The 16,938-nt window shown below is 49.5% G+C and overlaps 1 protein-coding gene, 1 long non-coding RNA gene and 1 pseudogene across 4 annotated transcripts; 1 reads left to right on the forward strand and 2 right to left on the reverse strand.

The window, feature by feature from the left end:
* The first annotated feature begins 3,342 nt into the window (after positions 1-3,342).
* Positions 3,343-14,463, forward strand: LOC125524385 (uncharacterized). Of its 2 annotated transcripts, none has more exons than XR_015610395.1 (3): positions 3,343-3,874; positions 10,880-11,110; positions 14,026-14,463. It is a non-coding gene; the product is annotated as an uncharacterized LOC125524385 (long non-coding RNA). The 2 variants fall into 2 exon arrangements; XR_007290721.2 differs by lacking the exon at positions 14,026-14,463 and having other exon boundaries at positions 10,880-10,975; positions 11,035-12,057.
* LOC147959014 (uncharacterized) lies at positions 6,912-9,317 on the reverse strand (annotated as a pseudogene).
* Positions 11,565-16,272, reverse strand: LOC125524384 (uncharacterized). Of its 2 annotated transcripts, XM_087534754.1 has the most exons (3): positions 14,273-16,272; positions 13,503-14,173; positions 11,565-13,404 (listed from the first exon to the last, which is right to left on the reverse strand). In XM_087534754.1, the coding sequence occupies exons 1-3, from the start codon at positions 14,513-14,515 to the stop codon at positions 11,565-11,567; spliced, it is 2,754 nt and encodes a 917-aa protein (XP_087390880.1). In that variant the 5' UTR covers positions 14,516-16,272. The 2 variants fall into 2 exon arrangements, with proteins under 2 accessions (XP_087390880.1, XP_048545395.1); XM_048689438.2 differs by having other exon boundaries at positions 13,503-14,575.
* Positions 16,273-16,938: the final 666 nt, after the last annotated feature.

A 16,938-nucleotide genomic window follows, 5' to 3' on the forward strand; every position in this document is an offset into this window, starting at 1 on the left:
TCTATCGATAGCTTGTCCTACGGTAACGGACACTTGGAGTTGTATCCCGATCGATACAACTAGAACTGGATACTTGAGATGAGAAATGGTTATGAGACATGATTATGATGAATGGATAGTATGGCTCTGGGATTGCTTTCTCGTAGGGAGTCGAGAAAGGATCTCTAGCCGAGGTTGATAACACTTCTACTACTTTACTTTATGCTACTCTACTCCTTCCTGTTGCTGCAAGATGGTGGTTTCCAGAAGATGCTAGTCTTCGATAGGCTAGTCTTTCCCCTTCCCTTCTGGCATTATGCAGTTTAGTCCACAGATACAACCCATTCCTTTGATACAGATGCATACTTAGTTTAGATCTGATGTAAGTCTTGCGAATACTTTGGATGAGTACTCACGGTTGCTTTGCTACTTCTTTTCCCCCATACCTGATTGTTGCGACCAGATGACGGAGCCCAGGAGTCAGACGACGCCACTGATGACTACTACTACCCGGAGGATGCCTACTACTACGTGACGGCCGCTGACGACTTGGAGTAGTTAGGAGGCTCCCAGGCAGGAGGCCTTGCCTTTTCGATCATTGTTGCTTTTGTGCTAGCCTTCTTAAGGCAATCTTGTTTAACTCATGTCTGTACTCAGATATTGTTGCTTCCACTGACTCTTGTGTTTTCGAGCTTATGTATTCGAGCCCTCGAGGCCCCTGGCTTGTAATATAAAGCTTGTATTATTTTAATTTGTGTCTAGAGTTATGTTGTGATATCTTCCCGTGAGTCCTTGATCTTGATCGTACACATTTGCGTGTATGATTAGTGTACGATTGAATCGAGGGCGTCACAAGTAGGGAGTCAGGCCAGCAGGGACAAACAGATGGTTATGCTTGTCCACAAAATTCTTGACGAACCAGAGGCCATTGCTATCTTGTAGCTCAACCTGAAAAAGAGCGGGACACCCACACCGAGAAAGACCCCTCGGTGTTCTTTTTCTTTCAGCTCTATTAAAGTGCTTAAGGGCCCGCCATCCTTGTTTGCAGCACTTGTATGTCCTTCTGTATGCATTTTGTTTCGGACCCGGACCCCTGTACTTCAGATCATCCTTTCTAACACCAAACCCTTTTTTCTCGCATAGCCTACGTAGAACATGTAGACTTCTTCCTCAGTACTGAAAGTCTTCTTCACAATCTCTAAGTATTCCATACACTCATTCAGGTCTGAACCAGCCATGCCTTTATTATCAATTCCTTTACCTTGCATGTCTACATCATCCATGTCTATGCCATCCTTGTCTGCATCCTCATTATCCTTATCATCCATGCACATACCATCCATTCCTTTGGGGCCCATGGATACGAAATCATTGTCCTTATCATCCATGCCTTTGCCTTCGTTGCCTCTATGACCCATGTCCTTGTCATCCTTGCCTGTATCACCCAAGTTTTTGCCATCGTTGCCTTTATCATCCATGTTGTTATGCTGCTAGCGAAAACAGATAGTCAATGTTACGGATGGATAGCATACGTTACCGAAATTATGCACTACTCTGCTTAAATAATTGATTTAATTTTTCATATCGGATTCATGTACCTAACTCAATCCTTGAAAAGCTGTAAGTAAATATGCCCTCACTAAATCCAGAAATTTGTAATTGATTGTACTAGCTCTAACTGATGATCTCCTAACTAAATCCAAAGTCAACGAGTCCTTCAAATGCCTTGATAGATCCACCCTGATAGATCAATTATCTCCAAACTCCATTCAAAATTATGTCCTAACTAAATCAAAATTATCTCCTAACAAAATCCAAAAGTATCTCCTAACTAAATCCAAATTATCTCCTAACTAAATCCAAAATAAGTCCAAACTCCATACAAAATAATTATCTCCTAACTAAATCCAAAATATCTCGAAACTCAATTCAAAAGTATCTCCTAACTAAATCCAAAATAACTTTCTTTGAATCCAAATCTGCTAACAACTTTCTCATGCCACATAACCCTAACTAAGTCCTTCAATATGTCCTAGCTACATCCGACTTACACTTCCTTTCAATCGTAATCTCTTCACAACTTTCTAAAAACATAAACCTTAATCCTCACATGACATATCCTAAACCCTAACCAAATCCGATCGAAATCTCGTCACAACTTTCTGAAACGATAAACCCTAAACCTCACATGACATATCCTAAACTCGAATCAAATTCGACCCCTATTGGTGCTATATGCAGAAGGGACCAGAAAAGATTTGAGATGGCTAGGCACTTACAGCGAAGATCCGGCGTGAAAAAGTTGATGCACGTCGGTGAGGATGATGTGGCCTCTCAGGTCGGGGAAGGTGGCGGGCGCTCAGGGAAGGAGTGATTAGCGGCTCGTGGGGTGACTTGCGATGGAGGGGGAGGGGGAGTAGGAGCAGGAGGGGTAGACATGGCGGGTGCGATCGGCGGCGATCGAGGGCGCCGAAGGCGATCGGCGGCGCCCGAGGTTAGGGCTCGAGAGGAGGAGAGAGGACGAACCGTTCGAACCGAAATTCAAAAGAGTATGCACGATGATTGGACCTCTGTAATGAAGTGCTTTATTAATGCAATTAATTTAATCGAAAAATTTGGGACGATAATACCCCTGAACCTAATTGGGCCGATTAAAGGTACAAAAAAATTTAGGCCGAAAATACCCTTAGACTAAAAAAGACCCAGTTATTCTCATCCGTTAGATCGCCCATATAATACACGTGCTCTGGTATATTATAATGCATCGTAAAATTTCCCTGTTTTAAATGAAAATTAGAAAAAAAAAGTTGAAATGCAGCAGCGCGTTGGGTGCACCTATGGATCCGTTTGTTGAAGTTGCCCTAAGGCATAACTATATCTCTATCTCTACTACTTAAAAAGAAGAGGGTTGCTAAGTCTCGGTCGATGCTATATTTGTAGGATCTTACATTAAGATTTGTATAAATTTTTCTTCTCAGTTTTTTCTTTATCTTTCTTACATGTTATATCACTTGACTTAGACTTGATTAAGTTTCAGTCGACTGAGACCTAGACACACCCTAAAAAGAATGTAATGTTCCCATTTCAACTTTCTTCCCACCACCCCTTCGTCCAAGCTTACATGTATATGATAATCAATCACCTTAATTACTTACTTTCTGAACCAAATTCCATTTTATTTTATTTATCAAACTTTTAATCAAAATATAAGATAATTTACAGGTAGTATTTGATGAACATTTATTTACACAAATATATTATTGTTGATAGGTAAATCACAAGTTAATGTAATAGAATATTTATATCTCATTACAACGCACGGACATTGTTCTATTATTAACTGTATAATGGTGGAACGGTAGACTCTGCAGCCCTATGGGTGTCATATGTCTCGTCCGCTTGCAGAGTCTAGTACAGTTGGAGTTGCCGCAGCAATCGCGAACCCAATCTTCCACATGCAGCTTGCGATCATGAGGAGTGGATTCCTGCGGTGGACCTGCTCGCTCTCATGGCGTAATTTACTGCCTGAATCAAGGTCGGAGTTCCTTGCCATATCGCAGCGCCAAGTCCGCCGGTGCTGATGCACTATATTATGGGAGACAAGCGGCGGCCGGGGCTGCGAGAAGCCGCAGGAGGTGACTGAAGCAGGCCGAGCTCCACTCAAAGAGCGCACCGATGATGTTTGAAGAAATGCCCCCGTCGGAATGGCCGGCTGTTGCTCGGCTAAATGCCCCCGTGCGGATGCAGGACAGGTGCTCGACGAAATGCCTGCAAGAAACCGGCAAATCCTGAGAACGGCCATCTCGTGTCTTTTCCTCCCGCCCAGCACGTCAGGCACTGCAGCTGGGGCGATGCTTTCTCTGAAGTTCTCTGCAATGTCCAGACGTAATTCCAGGTGTGCCTCCTGTTCTATAGCTCCCACTTTATAGTATGTTATACTATGGACATTATGATGCCAGATTGGGTGTGTTGCTTGAACTTCATCTATCTGTTCCTACATTTTAGTAAACACCGTGAAAATGTAAACTGCACTAGGATCATATTCTATGTCGGTTTCTGTTCCACCTGAGGATCTTCCACCTGTTTAGGCCGCCCACTCTTACATAGGTGTTAGACCTTTGAACCTGAGCATTGATAGTTGTGGATGACACTAGGAGAGTTGGGACAATTTTCGTTGGTTTATTTCTCACACAATGCCATGCCAACCTGAGGGGTTGGGGATACATACTTATAGGCTGCTAGCCAGCCAAGCATATGCTGAGATGCTGCTAAGATGCCAGTCTAAGATGCTATCCTAACTGCCAGTCCTTGATGGTCAGGAACTCTATCCTAACTGCCACAAGGACCATGTGCTGCAGCCCCACAACAACCCTAGTACACAGACTTATCCATCATTCTCCCCCTAAGTCTTGTACGTTGTCTTGTGGGAGAGTTGAATCATCCCGATCCTGGAGCAAAGCTCGAGGAACTTGACCCTCCCAAGAGGCTTGGTGAGCAGGTCTGCGAGCTGGTCCGTGGTGTTGATGTAGCTCGCCTCGATGCTCCCTTCTTCCACACAGCTGCGTTTGAAGTGATACCTCAGTCGGATGTGCTTGCTCCGTTCGTGGAACACGGGGTTCTTTGCCAGGGCCAGAGCGGACTTGCTGTCCACCAGGAGCTGCACCGTTCTGGTGTCTTGAACGAGAAGATCACCAAGAAGTCGAGCGAGCCAGAGCGCCTGAGTGCAGGCGGTGGAGGCCGCTATATACTCAGCCTCACAGCTGGACAGGGCCACCACCTGCTGCTTGACTGATTGCCAGCTCACGAGACACTTGCCGAGGAAGAAGAGGATCCCGCTCGTGCTCTTGCTGGTGTCGATGTCGCCGGCGTGGTCGCTGTCGCTGTACCCGACAAAGTGTGCCGCCCCCGGACACCTAGGGTAGTGGAGGCCGTGGTCGAGGGTCCCTGCTATGTAGCGGACGATCCTCTTCACTGCCTGCTGGTGTTCCGACGTCGGTCGCTCCATGAACCGACTGACATAGCCGACGGAGAATGCAAAGTCCGGCCGTGTGTGGGTGAGGTAGCGAAGGCTCCCCACAAGGCGCCGGTACTGTGTAGCATCCACTTCCTTCGTCGTGCTGTCGCGGCTCAGTTTCAGCCTCTCCTCCATTGGAGTGAGAGCTGGATGGCAGTCGGTGAGCCCAGCTAGCTCAACAATGCGCTTGGCGTAGGTGGACTGTCGAAGCGCGATCCCGGAGTGGTCCTGGTGCACCTCAATCCCTAGATAGAAGGAGAGGAGCCCAAGGTCACTCATGTGGAAGGTGGCCTTCATGTCTTCCTTGAACGCCGCCACTTCTGCATCTTTGGTGCCGGTGATCACCAAGTCATCAACATAGACGCCCACCAGCAAGGCATTTCCTCCACTGCCCCGTCGGTAGACGGCAGCCTCATGCGGGCTTTGCTCGAAGCCCATCTTCTTTAGCGTGGAGTCCAGCTTGGCGTTCCACGCCCTAGGTGCTTGCCGTAGGCCATAGAGGGCCTTGTGCAGGCGGAGTACCTTGCCCTCCTGGCCGGGAATCGTAAAACCCGGTGGCTGATGCACGTAGACTTCCTCCTTTAAGTCACCGTTGAGGAATGCCGACTTGACATCCATGTGATGGACATGCCAGCCCTCCTGGGCAGCCAGCGCAAGGAGAAGTCGCACGGACTCCATCCGTGCCACAGGAGCGAAGGCGTCGTTGAAGTCGACTCCTTCCTGCTGCAAGAAGCCTCGGGCCACCAGGCGAGCCTTGTGCTTGATGATGGCGCCGGCTCCATCCCTCTTCAGCTTGAGCACCCACTTAAGGGTGATTGCATGATGTCCACGAGAGAGATCAGCGAGCTCCCAGGTGCAGTTTTGCTCAACTGCATCCATCTCCAACTGCATCGCGGCGCGCCATGCCGCATCTCTCTCAACCTCTGCAAAGGACCGTGGTTTGCCGTCCTCACACGCGAGTTGTAGCTGCGCCTCCAGGTCACGTGGCATCAGTCCCGGCACCGGCTCGTCGCCGAGTAGATCATCCATCCTGCGATACCGCAGCTGCTCGCCTCCATAATACGCGTCGACCCGCTCCTCGTCGTGAGTGAGCGGGGAAGCGAACTTCATCGGGTTGTGCTCTGCGTGAGCTGGTGCTGATGAAGACGAACCCGGAGTGATGACTGCCGGGGCTGGAGTATGCGGCATCGCCAGTTGTGGTGTCGTCGGCGTAGCGGGCACCGGAGTCTATGTAGTTTTGGGGGCCGGGGTAGACGTGCCCGGCGGAGAGGAGCTGCTTGCTCCCCCGGCTTCCTTGAAGTGAGTGTACTCGACAATGAAGTCGTCATACGTCGGCGTCGCGCCGTCGTCCACCGCCTTGTCCCATTGCCACCCTCGCCCTTCGTTGAACACGACGTCTCGCGTCGTGCGCACACGCTGTGTCTTTGGGTCGAGGATGCGGTAGGACTTTGAGCCCTCCGCGTAGCTGGTGAAGACTCCCAGTGTGCTCCTGTCGTCGAGCTTGCCGATGTGGCCAAGCTCCTTAGCAAACGCAAGACAGCCAAAGACCCGCAAATGGGAGACCGCCGGCTTCCGCCCATGCCAGGCCTCATACGGTGTCCTGCCGTCGAGTGCCTTAGTAGGCGAGCGGTTGAGGATGTAGACGGCCGTCAGCACCGCCTCTCCCCAGAAAACAGCCGGCATCCCTCGCTGCTTGAGGAGAGCCCGAGCCATCCCCACAACCGTCTGGTTGCGCCGCTCGACGACTCCGTTTTGTTGCGGGCTGTACGGCGCGGAGTAGTGGCGCTGGATGCCCTCATCGGCGCAGTACGACGCGAATTCAGCCACCGTGAATTCGCCGCCGTTGTCAGTGCGCAACACGCGCAATTTGCGGCCGCTCTCCGCCTCCACACCAGCCTGCGTCCGCCGCTTCTCCCTTGCTGCCGAGAATCATCGCCCACATGTAGCGAGAGAGATCGTCGACGAGCAGCAGGAAGTAGCGTCTACCTCCTGGTGTGGCTGGCGTCACCGGGCCGCACAAGTCTCCGTGCACGAGCTCCAGCTTCTCCTTGGCCCGAAAACTTGCCTGTTGGGGAAAAGGGAGTCGTTTCTGCTTCGTCAGTACGCAGATGTCGCAGAACTGCTCCACATGGTCGAGGCATGGCAGGCCTCGTACCATCTCCTTGGCACTTAGACGCTTCAGGGCCTCAAAATGAAGATGCCCGAAGCGCTCATGCCATTGCCACGCCTCGTCGTCCCGACGGACAGCGAGACAGACCGGTTGTGCCACCTGCACATCAAGGATGTAGAGTCGATTTCCACCTCTGAGTACCTTGGCGAGAAGGCGACCCTGGCGATCCCAGATGCGTAGGACCCCATGCTCAATCAGCACGCGTGAGCCATTCTCATCCAGCTGTCCCAAGCTGATGATGGAGTTCCTTAGCGCGGGATGTAGTAGACACCGGTGAGCAGCCGGTGCTCTCCCGTCTTGGTGGTGAAGATGACGGAGCCGACGCCCTTAATTTCCACAGCGGAGGCATCCCCAAACTTGACGGAGCCTCGCGCATCAGAATCGAGCTCAGCGAAGAATTCCCTTCGACCGGTCATGTGGTGGGTGGCGCCGGTGTCGAGGCACCACCCCGTAGTCTTGTCCTTCCCGGAGGCGTCGCCGAGAAGAGCGTGCGCCTTTGGCTCGTTGAGATGGATGAGAGCTTTTGCGACTGGTGTCGCTGAAGATAGCTCAATGCTTGCATGCGCCATGAACAGAGCCGTCTCCTCCTCCTTCGCCTGTGCGATGTGAGCCTAGCCTTGTCGTGGTTGCCGACACTCATTGGCCCAATGGCCAAACCTGCCACAGTTGTGGCAGCTGTTGTCTTGTGCCGGCTTGGGCTTGCCAGCGGCGCCGTCCTTGGCGCCTCCGCGGGCGTCCCCTTCGGCACGTCCTTGTGCCCTGCCCGGGGGGCCTCTTCGCGTCTTACACTGCTTGCCACGCTTGCGGCCGCCCGTCGTGGAAGAAGGCTCCCCCTTCTTCCTGTCACCAAGGCTGGCATCCCACGGCTCCCGAGTTAGGAGCAGCTTCCCGCCGGTGGTGATGGGCCCCGAGGAAGGCTGTGGCTCGTCGGTGTCGACGACCTTGAGGCACCTATCACCTCCTTGATTGTCATCGTGGAGAGGTCCAGCAAAGACTCGATCGACTGAGCCATCTGCTTGTACTTCTCGGGGATGCACCGAAAAAGCTTCTCGACAGCTCTCTCCTCGGTGTAGGTGGCATCACCAAACTTCACCAACTTCTGCAGCAGAGTGTTGAGACGGAGAGCAAAGTCATCAACGTCCTCACCTGGCTTGAAAGCCAGGCTCTCCCACTCCTTACGAAGTGCCTACAGAGTGGACTTGCGAGCACGGTCGCTGCCGATGCGTGCCGCGGCGATGGCGTCCCAAGCTTCCTTGGCAGTCCGCTTGCTGGAAAGCGAGAACTGCATCTCGGGCGGGACTGCGACGATGAGGGCGTCCAGCACCCGTCGGTCCTCTTGGTGGTCGACGTTGCTGTCCTGGACTGCCTCCCACATGCGCCGCACCTGGAGCCTGACCTTCATGATCCCGGCCCACTCGATGTAGTTGGTTTTAGTGAGGGTAGGCCACCCAGCACTGGGACCAACGTCCCTGACCACAGTCCGGACCTCGTAGAGGCCGCGGTCCTGGTCGTTGCAGCCGCCGTCGCGGTGCGCACCTCCACCTGGAGCGCGGGCGTGCTCGGCTGCCCACTGCGTCGTCCGCTCTTGCGCCATTTTGGCGCGGTCTGCGTCAGCGCCGTCGTCCGCAGGCGCGGAGCTGTTGGAGCTGCCGGAGCCGCCGCGGAGTGCTTTGGCATCCGCCGTAGCCTCACGTGCTGCGTCTGCTGCTGCTGCTGCTTCTACCTCCGCCCTGGCTGCTTCTACCTCCGCTCTGGCTGTTGCTAGCTCCGCTGCAGCCAGCCTCGACACCCTTGCTGCCGCAGCAGCTGCTGCTACAGCTGCTCGCTCACGCTCCTCTGCCACGGCGCGCTCGGCCTCCTGCCGGCGCCGCATACTCGAGGTAGCCGTGTGCTGAGAGCGACCTGCAGACATGGCTCGCTGCAGGGGGCTGTTCCGTGAAGAGGAGGATGTTGAAGACGAACTGCTGCTCGACAGTCCGGGGGGAGGAAGGTAACCAGAGGCAGACGGAGCAGCTGCTGCTACCGACTTGGGCTGCTCACAGGAAATGCTCAGGGTACAAGATAACGAGGCTCTGATACCACTTGTTAGACCTTTGAACCTGAGCATTGATAGTTGTGGATGACACTAGGAGAGTTGGAACAATTTTCGTTGGTTTATTTCTCACACAATGCCATGCCAACCTGAGGGGTTGGGGATACATACTTATAGGCTGCTAGCCATCCAAGCATATGCTGAGATGCTGCTAAGATGCCAGTCTAAGATGCCAGTCTAAGATGCTATCCTAACTGCCAGTCCTTGATGGTCAGGAACTCTATCCTAACTGCCACAAGGACCATGTGCTGCAGCCCCACAACGACCCTAGTACACAGACTTATCCATCAGTAGGATAGGTAGGCACAAAGTCATGAGCCCTTTACAGGAATCCGGTCCCCAGCTATAACTCAAATTTCGAAGCCATTAAGTGTATCTGCAAGACTGTATTCCATACGTAAATCACTTGGTCAATTTCTTAGAGTTTACGTCCTTCAAAGGAACAATAGGAGAAGGAAAAGGATATTAGGCTCGGAGTTTCCAAGGGCAGTACAGAAGCTGCATTCTGTTTTTCAGATAAACATGCTTGATCAGTTGAGTCATGAAGAATGAAAAGGAATCTTAGGAAGCAGAAGAATTATGCGTTCAGTACCTGCTGTTGGTCTGAGTCACTTCAACTTCCATGGCACACCCATGAAACACCACGTGGAAGAAAATGTATTCAAGAATGACACCACCGAGACTGCACACGTAGATGGCATTGTCAGTGGCTCTGTGGCTTCTGATGCCGTACTCCCCCTGGCGAGTTGAATCCTGCGACAGACATCATGGAAGCAACCAAAGTGGCCAGCAGCAGGAGGTACTTCCTAAAGTTGTATTCCTTTTGCTTTCAACTGGATTCTCAGGCTCCATTTACTTGACAGTGCAGGGAAAGAGGTTCCTTACACTATCAAGGATGTAATTTTAAGCGCTTTTATCTCTTTCCCGTTGATATATAGTTGCCCTGCTTGGCCATCGCAGTTCTGGATATTTGCATGTCAGAATAAGTGGAGCTCTGACATTACCACACTTTCTTGAATTCTGTTGATTAAAACATGAGGTCTTATCTTCTCTTCATACACCTCCTTTCAAGTTGTTTGTAATTAACAGACATCGGACTATGAGCCAAGTAATGTGCAAGGGTTTAGTTCCTAACATTGTGCTCCCTCCGTCCCAAAATAAGTGACTCAACTTTGTACTAAAGTTAGTACAAAGTTGAGTCACTTATTTTGGGACGGAGGGAGTATGTAAGATCAGAGATGAACTTGCATAGTAATTTATATGTCAACGTGAACTGGAAACTTGAAAGTGGTGTACTGGCTATGTAAACAGAAAGATAGTGGGCTTGATATTTTTTTTCTATACAGACTTGACTTGGTGTCCATAAGACAGAGGACTAGTTTGCAAACATGTCATATAGACTTTGTGATCCGATTCTCAAGTCAACTAAATATGTGGGCATGTCTCTTACTAGTAACTTTTTTTTTCAATTGCAACTTGCACCAGCTACTGGATGTTAACATTTCCTCTCTGAATATAAGGTGACTAAAACATTTATTCCAACACTTATGATTTAACTGTCTTGTCTAAGTTGCAGTACAATGTAACATCATGCATTCATGCTAATGTATAATTATATATTCAGGAGTGCTTGGATGCAGGCTGGTCTATGAATTGAGATACCACCCCTGTGGAGGTCGCCCAGATCATTTTCAACAAAATGGCCTTGTGCGACTGCAAGGTTGGTCATCGCCGAATTGTCCTTGTGATACTACATAGGTTTTAATGCTATGTTTGCAGGGTCGGGTGCCATTGGATAGGTAAGCTGGTGAGTTTTGGATTGGCTGGGTTGGAATGATGCCTAGAAAGGCTCCAGGTGCGTGTCTAGTTGCCTTTTGTCACAAATATTTGTGAAGAATTTGCATAAACATGTCCTTGAGAATCTATGGTTAACAAGAATGCAAATCCATCGTTATTTCCTAGATACACCACTGTTATGAGTAGCCCTACATTACAGACTGGAATTGATACTTGATGAAGCACCAGATATATTTGCTCCAGTTGTCTTGTCCATAGCATGTGGGCACTACACGCAGGTTGCACTACTGATGTATTTTTTTATTCACTCAAAGACCATATTACAACTGTATGTATCTTTCGTGGTGTTAGTTTTCTTTTGTCCTCTTTTTCCCGAGGATAGAAATTCTGAATTTTGGATCTGAACGAGAAGATCAATTCCAAAATGTTACAGAGAAGCTTTTGGGAAGTAACAATTAACAACTCAGCACATAGGTACATACAAAGGAGATACACATGTGAGCAGAAGATCCCTAAACATTGTTAGCCCCAACTTTAGTTCCCTCCAGTGCTCCTCCACCGGCTTTACATATGCATTTGCAATTGCATTGCTTGGCAGGAGACTCGTCTTTCTTGTCACGGCACGATAGTACCACATGGATGGCAATGTAGAGCAGCACGGCAAAGGCAAGTGCGCCAATGTAACCAAATGTCTCCCACTCGCGGCTGCAGCCAGAGGCATATGCCCAAAGGAGGCCAAGCAAGGCCAGCACAACCGAAGACTGCGCTACTCGGAGCAGCTCCTTGCTCTTCATGCCTAGGAGTCCCTTCTCCGAAAACAGTGGCTTGTCCAGCAGGAGTAGGAGGATGACGATGGCCGACGCTAGGAAGGAAATGGAGTTGCTGTAGAAAAAAAACCGGTACCGGTGCTTGTTGCTGTCATGCAGGACCGAGTCGCCAGCCGTGTGCCCATTGCTGCTGTCCGGCCACACTCCGCCGGGTGGAGTAAGGCCGGCCTGATAGGTGACACTCGCCACTAAGATGCCCACCAGCATCAAATACTTTCCCTTGGTGTATTCTTTTTTTTCTTTAATAGTACGCTTTTTTTCTTCCTGAGTCTTTTTTTCTTCTGTACCTTTTTCAACTTCCTGGATCTTGTTTTCTTCTGTACCCTCTTCATCTTCCTGGATCTTTTTTTCTTCTGTACCCTCTTCATCTTCCTGGATCTTTTTTTCTTCTGTACCCTCTTCAACTTCCCGGATCTTTTTTTCTTCTGTACCCTCTTCATCTTCCTGGATATTTTTTTCTTCTGTACCCTTTTCAACTTCCTGGATCATTTTTTCCTCTGTACCCTTTCCATCTTCCTGGATATTTTTTTCTTCTGTGCCCTTTTCATCTACCTGGCTCTTTGTAGGCTTGGGATCTTTATTCTGCTTCAGCACTATAAGCAGTAAGATGACAAACACGAACACCACAGCAACCAATGCAACCACAATGATGGATGTCCGCACATGCCGGGAGCTTCCTGCGACATAGGCACCCACGAGGCCAAATAAGCCCGCCAGAGCACACACATAGAGTGCATAACAATTTATGCCGGGTGTGTACAGGTTCGGATTCACAAGGAGGATGATCATGGCTATGGATGCCATAAAGCTCGTGGCGTTGCAGTAGAAGAACGTTGTGTAACGGCGAGGGTAGTTACTCAAGAGGACAGGATAACCTGCTCTATGACCAAACCCGTCGTCCTCACCCCAAAAGCCGCCAGGTGGGGTCAACCCAGCTTGGTAAGTGATGGTTGCGGCCAAGATGGCTAGCAGCAGCAGCAGCTTGCGTTTCTTGTTCATCTCCTCCTCCGGCCTGACCTTAGGATCTAGCGTGAAGAAGACGATGTGGATCACCACGTAGACCAATACTGCACCAGCCAGAGCGATGACGTGGAGGGAGGTGGTTACATCCCGGCAACAGCCGACTGCATACGCAGCCATGAGGCTGAGCAGGTCTAGTATCATGGCAGCCTCCAGGGCGTGTCGCTTGTGGACGACGCTTGATGTCACATGCTTGCTCAGGACCATGACGATGACAACTACGGAAGTCACAAGGGCGACCGAGTTGCAGTAGAAGAACACCCTGTAGCGTCTAGCATGCGTGGTTACAAGTACCGGGTCACCTCCCTTGTGCCCGTCACGGTTGTCGGGCCAGAAGCCACCCGGTGGGTTCATCCCCGCTTGGTAGGTGATGGTCGTGGCAAGGGTTGCAAGTAGCAGTACGAGAGAATGGGCCTTCTTCAGCCGGTTGTCTTTCTCATGGTCATTGTCATTCCTGCCCCAGCATGATCTTAGATTGTTCTCGATCAAACATGATGCTAGAAGTCTGCAATACAGATTGGAGAAATTCTTATCATGAGATAATTAAGCCGATTGAACACACACCCATAGTAATACTAGCTAGTAATTGATTCAGGCAGGTACCTTTTTATTTGCTCCAGGAATTTCTGGATCATGAACTGGAGAACGGTGTATATGAGAACCGGGAGAACCAGACTGAATAAGTAGACGGTAGAGCGAGTCTTCCTGCAGCTCCCAATGGCGTAGGCCACGAAAAGGCCAAGCAATGCCACGTTTACGCACACGTATGGCGCATGGTGGCACCACTTCTTGTAAGAGCCCTCCTCGAGCTTGCTGGTGACGGTTGTAAGTAGCATGATGGCAGCTAGGGATGTGATGAATGCAAAGGTGTTGCAGACGAAGAAGGCCACAAACCGGCGTGAGTGGTCATCTAGCAGGACCGGGTCACCGGCACGGTGGCTGTCCTGGGTATCCGGCCAGAAGCCACCTGGGGGGCTCATCCCCGCCGTGTAGGTTATTGTTGCCGCAAAAATTGCAAACAACATCATAATCTGACGTGCCCGCTCAAGTTTTTTATCCTCGCCACTGGCTTCAGCATTTTCTTCCAGTTTTCCTGCGCTGATATACTTGATCATATGAAACACAGCATAGATGGAGACAACAGATACCAGCACGGAGGAGAAGACAGTTGTGACCATTCCACGGCTGGCCCCTGCAGCGTATGCCACCATGAGCGCGAGCATGTCCAGCGCCATGACCACCCTCAGCGCGAGGAGGATGAGCGGCTTGGGATTCTGCCACCACCGCGTGGTTATTGCTTTATCTATAAAGCGGGGCGAGGAGCCTTTTTCGGCATTCTCCCTCTGCTCCACGAGGAGGAGGAGGAGGATTACCACGACCGACGCCATGAATGCGGCCCCGTTGCTGTAGAAGAAGGCGTTGTACCGGGGGTGGTCCGTCACCACAAGAATCTGGTTGCCGATGAGGTAGCCGTCCTTGCTGCTCAGCCAGACTCCTCCAGGCGGGTTGAGCCCAGCGACATAGGTCACCGTCGCCGCCAGGATGGCCATCACCAGGATGTACTTGCGCAGGTCCAGCATGAGGTTATCATCATTGCTTTGCTCTGGATGCACCATTTGCTCGTTGTCTACAGGAAATAGCACCTCGAGTCTCAACTCTGGTGAAAGACATGGTGTCTAGCCCCCTCAGATATATAGCGCTAGCGGTTTAATCTGATGACAGTGGAACTCGGAGGTTGAGCGGTTGAGCCTAATGCTAGCTGTGCAGCTGTTCGTCAGCATGGTGACAAGGCAAAACGTAATGATACTGAGAAAAAAATTTGTTTAGGCATCAGCTTCCGTAATGATAATTGTGGCATAGGATTTTAAATTTGACGGAATATGCATAGTCAATAGACCGATGATGCTAAACTGAGTGTATATGATTCATGAATATTTTGGAAGACGTGACTTGGAGGTTTTATAGTGTTCAACTTGTGAATTAGGGATTAGACTAACCCTTGTTGATGTAGCATGCATGTGCCATCTGCTCTGGATTAGCTTGACGACGACCTTGCTAACGAGTCCCCTTGAAAATGTACCCATGTTTTCCCTGTTGTTTGGAGTTAAGTGACATGGTTGGTTTGGTGAATCAATACGAGTTTGAACCATTTTTTACCTGGCCTTTGATCTGTTTCCTACTTTGCCCTGATATTCTCAATCCAAAACATTGATTCTCTCTCCACCGGGAGATGTGCAACTCCGCTCTTGATCTATTTTCCCCTCCAAGTTCCCGCTGTATAGTTTTTATGTTTTTCCTGTCCGGCCAGTGTTTGGCTGGTAATCAAATTATGTGTTTGGCTGGTAATTAAGGATGAATAAGACTTGGACTAAACACAACCTTAACAGCAGGGGTTGCCAAGGCTCAGAAACGTGTGAGTTTTGTGGAGTTAATGAATCCACAGATCTTCTATTATTTGCTTGCCCCTTGGATAGATACTCAGTGAGTTTTGTGGGGGCTATAACAATTAACGTCCCTTCATCTCTTGTTTATCTTTGTCAGAGTTGGGCTATGCTGTGAAAGAGAGAAAGTTTGTGCCAATTGGTGGCATCTCTGTTTTGACTGTTTGGAAAACAAGAAATAAGTCGTGTTTCCATAGTATACATCTGGCAAAGTATGTGATATGTTCTACATGTATTGATGGTATCACTGATGAAATCATGTAATGCAGAAAACATTTACTCATTTTGTGGCTTTGTAGGGGTACATGGTAATCGGTTCAGATGGTTACACACCTGGCACCTGCGTTTCTCTCGCTATGCCGAAGAGGGCGGCGTGGGCCCTTGTCGAGCAGATACTTGTTTGGGTGCATGAACTCTTGCCGATTTCCATGGAAGCTGAACTAATTGCTGTCCAGTTGTTATAAAACTTGTGCAAGTCTCCAATTTCAAACGCAGATTATAGTGCTTCTTCTTACTAATTTTCATTTTTAAAACCCATTGGCTGATCTCACTGATTGAGAATCCATCACCCTTGTAATGGTTTAATGGCGATAGGAGGATTAGTCAACCAGTGGGGAACATATTTTACAGACCAAAGGCCAGACCGAGCACAGTTGGCAATTGGGGCATGTCTGCTCTGCTCTGCATAGCACATCTACCCTGGGTGAGATTAAGGCCCTGTTTGGAATCTCTCCACTGCGTGGAGCTGCAGAGCTCACTTTGAGCTGCTCCGTAAAAAGTGGCAGCAGCCTGCTCCGCTCCGGGAGCTGAGTCGCGGGAGCGGAGAGAAACCGAGCAGGCATTAAGATTTGTGTTTTTAACATTTCGCCAGCTTAAAGTGTTCGTATTCCCTTGATTAAGAAAAAATGTTGACACGGCCGGTCAAAAAAATAAAGAAGGAAATGTTGGCACGCACAGCCTGCCTCTTTGGTCGCTCTGACTTTCAAGTTCGGAATCTGGCTCCCGATACAACCACTTGGGGTGTGAATGCTCAAGCCCTACCTTCTGCATATGCACATGGTGGCAGACAGCGACGGCTTGGAATCTCAGAGGATTTTTTGCTCATATAAAACGCAAAGCTTGCGTCTCGATGCAACGGTGGAAAGAATTATGCCTGTCTTTTTTTAGCAAAAGAATTATACCTGTCTTATGACTATCTACAAGTATTATCTACCCCTCAAGGAAATATCTGGTACTCCCACCCCTCGGGTGCTCCCGTTGCTCCAAACTTGGTAGCACATTTTAAAACGTTTGAAAAGTTCTGAAAAAAATCCAACACATTGACACAACATCAATGTATGTTGTCCAAAAAATTCAAATCAAAATTCGAAACATTGCTCGAGATACAAAAATGATAAAATGGACATCAATGTGATAATGGGCCTAATCCAAAGCCCAACTTATGTTGTGTACTATTTACTGTCGAATATGTCATTTATGTTTCTCAAGCTATGTTTCAATTTTTTTTTGACAACATACTTTGATGTTGTGTCAACGTGTTGGATTTTTTTCAGAATTTTCTGAACATTTAAAAATGTGCTACCGAGTTTTGGAGCACG

The sequence above is a fragment of the Triticum urartu genome, chromosome 7A, assembly GCF_056163025.1.
Source record: "Triticum urartu cultivar PI428250 chromosome 7A, HENAU_Tu73, whole genome shotgun sequence".
NCBI classification, from domain to species: Eukaryota; Viridiplantae; Streptophyta; class Magnoliopsida; order Poales; family Poaceae; genus Triticum; species Triticum urartu.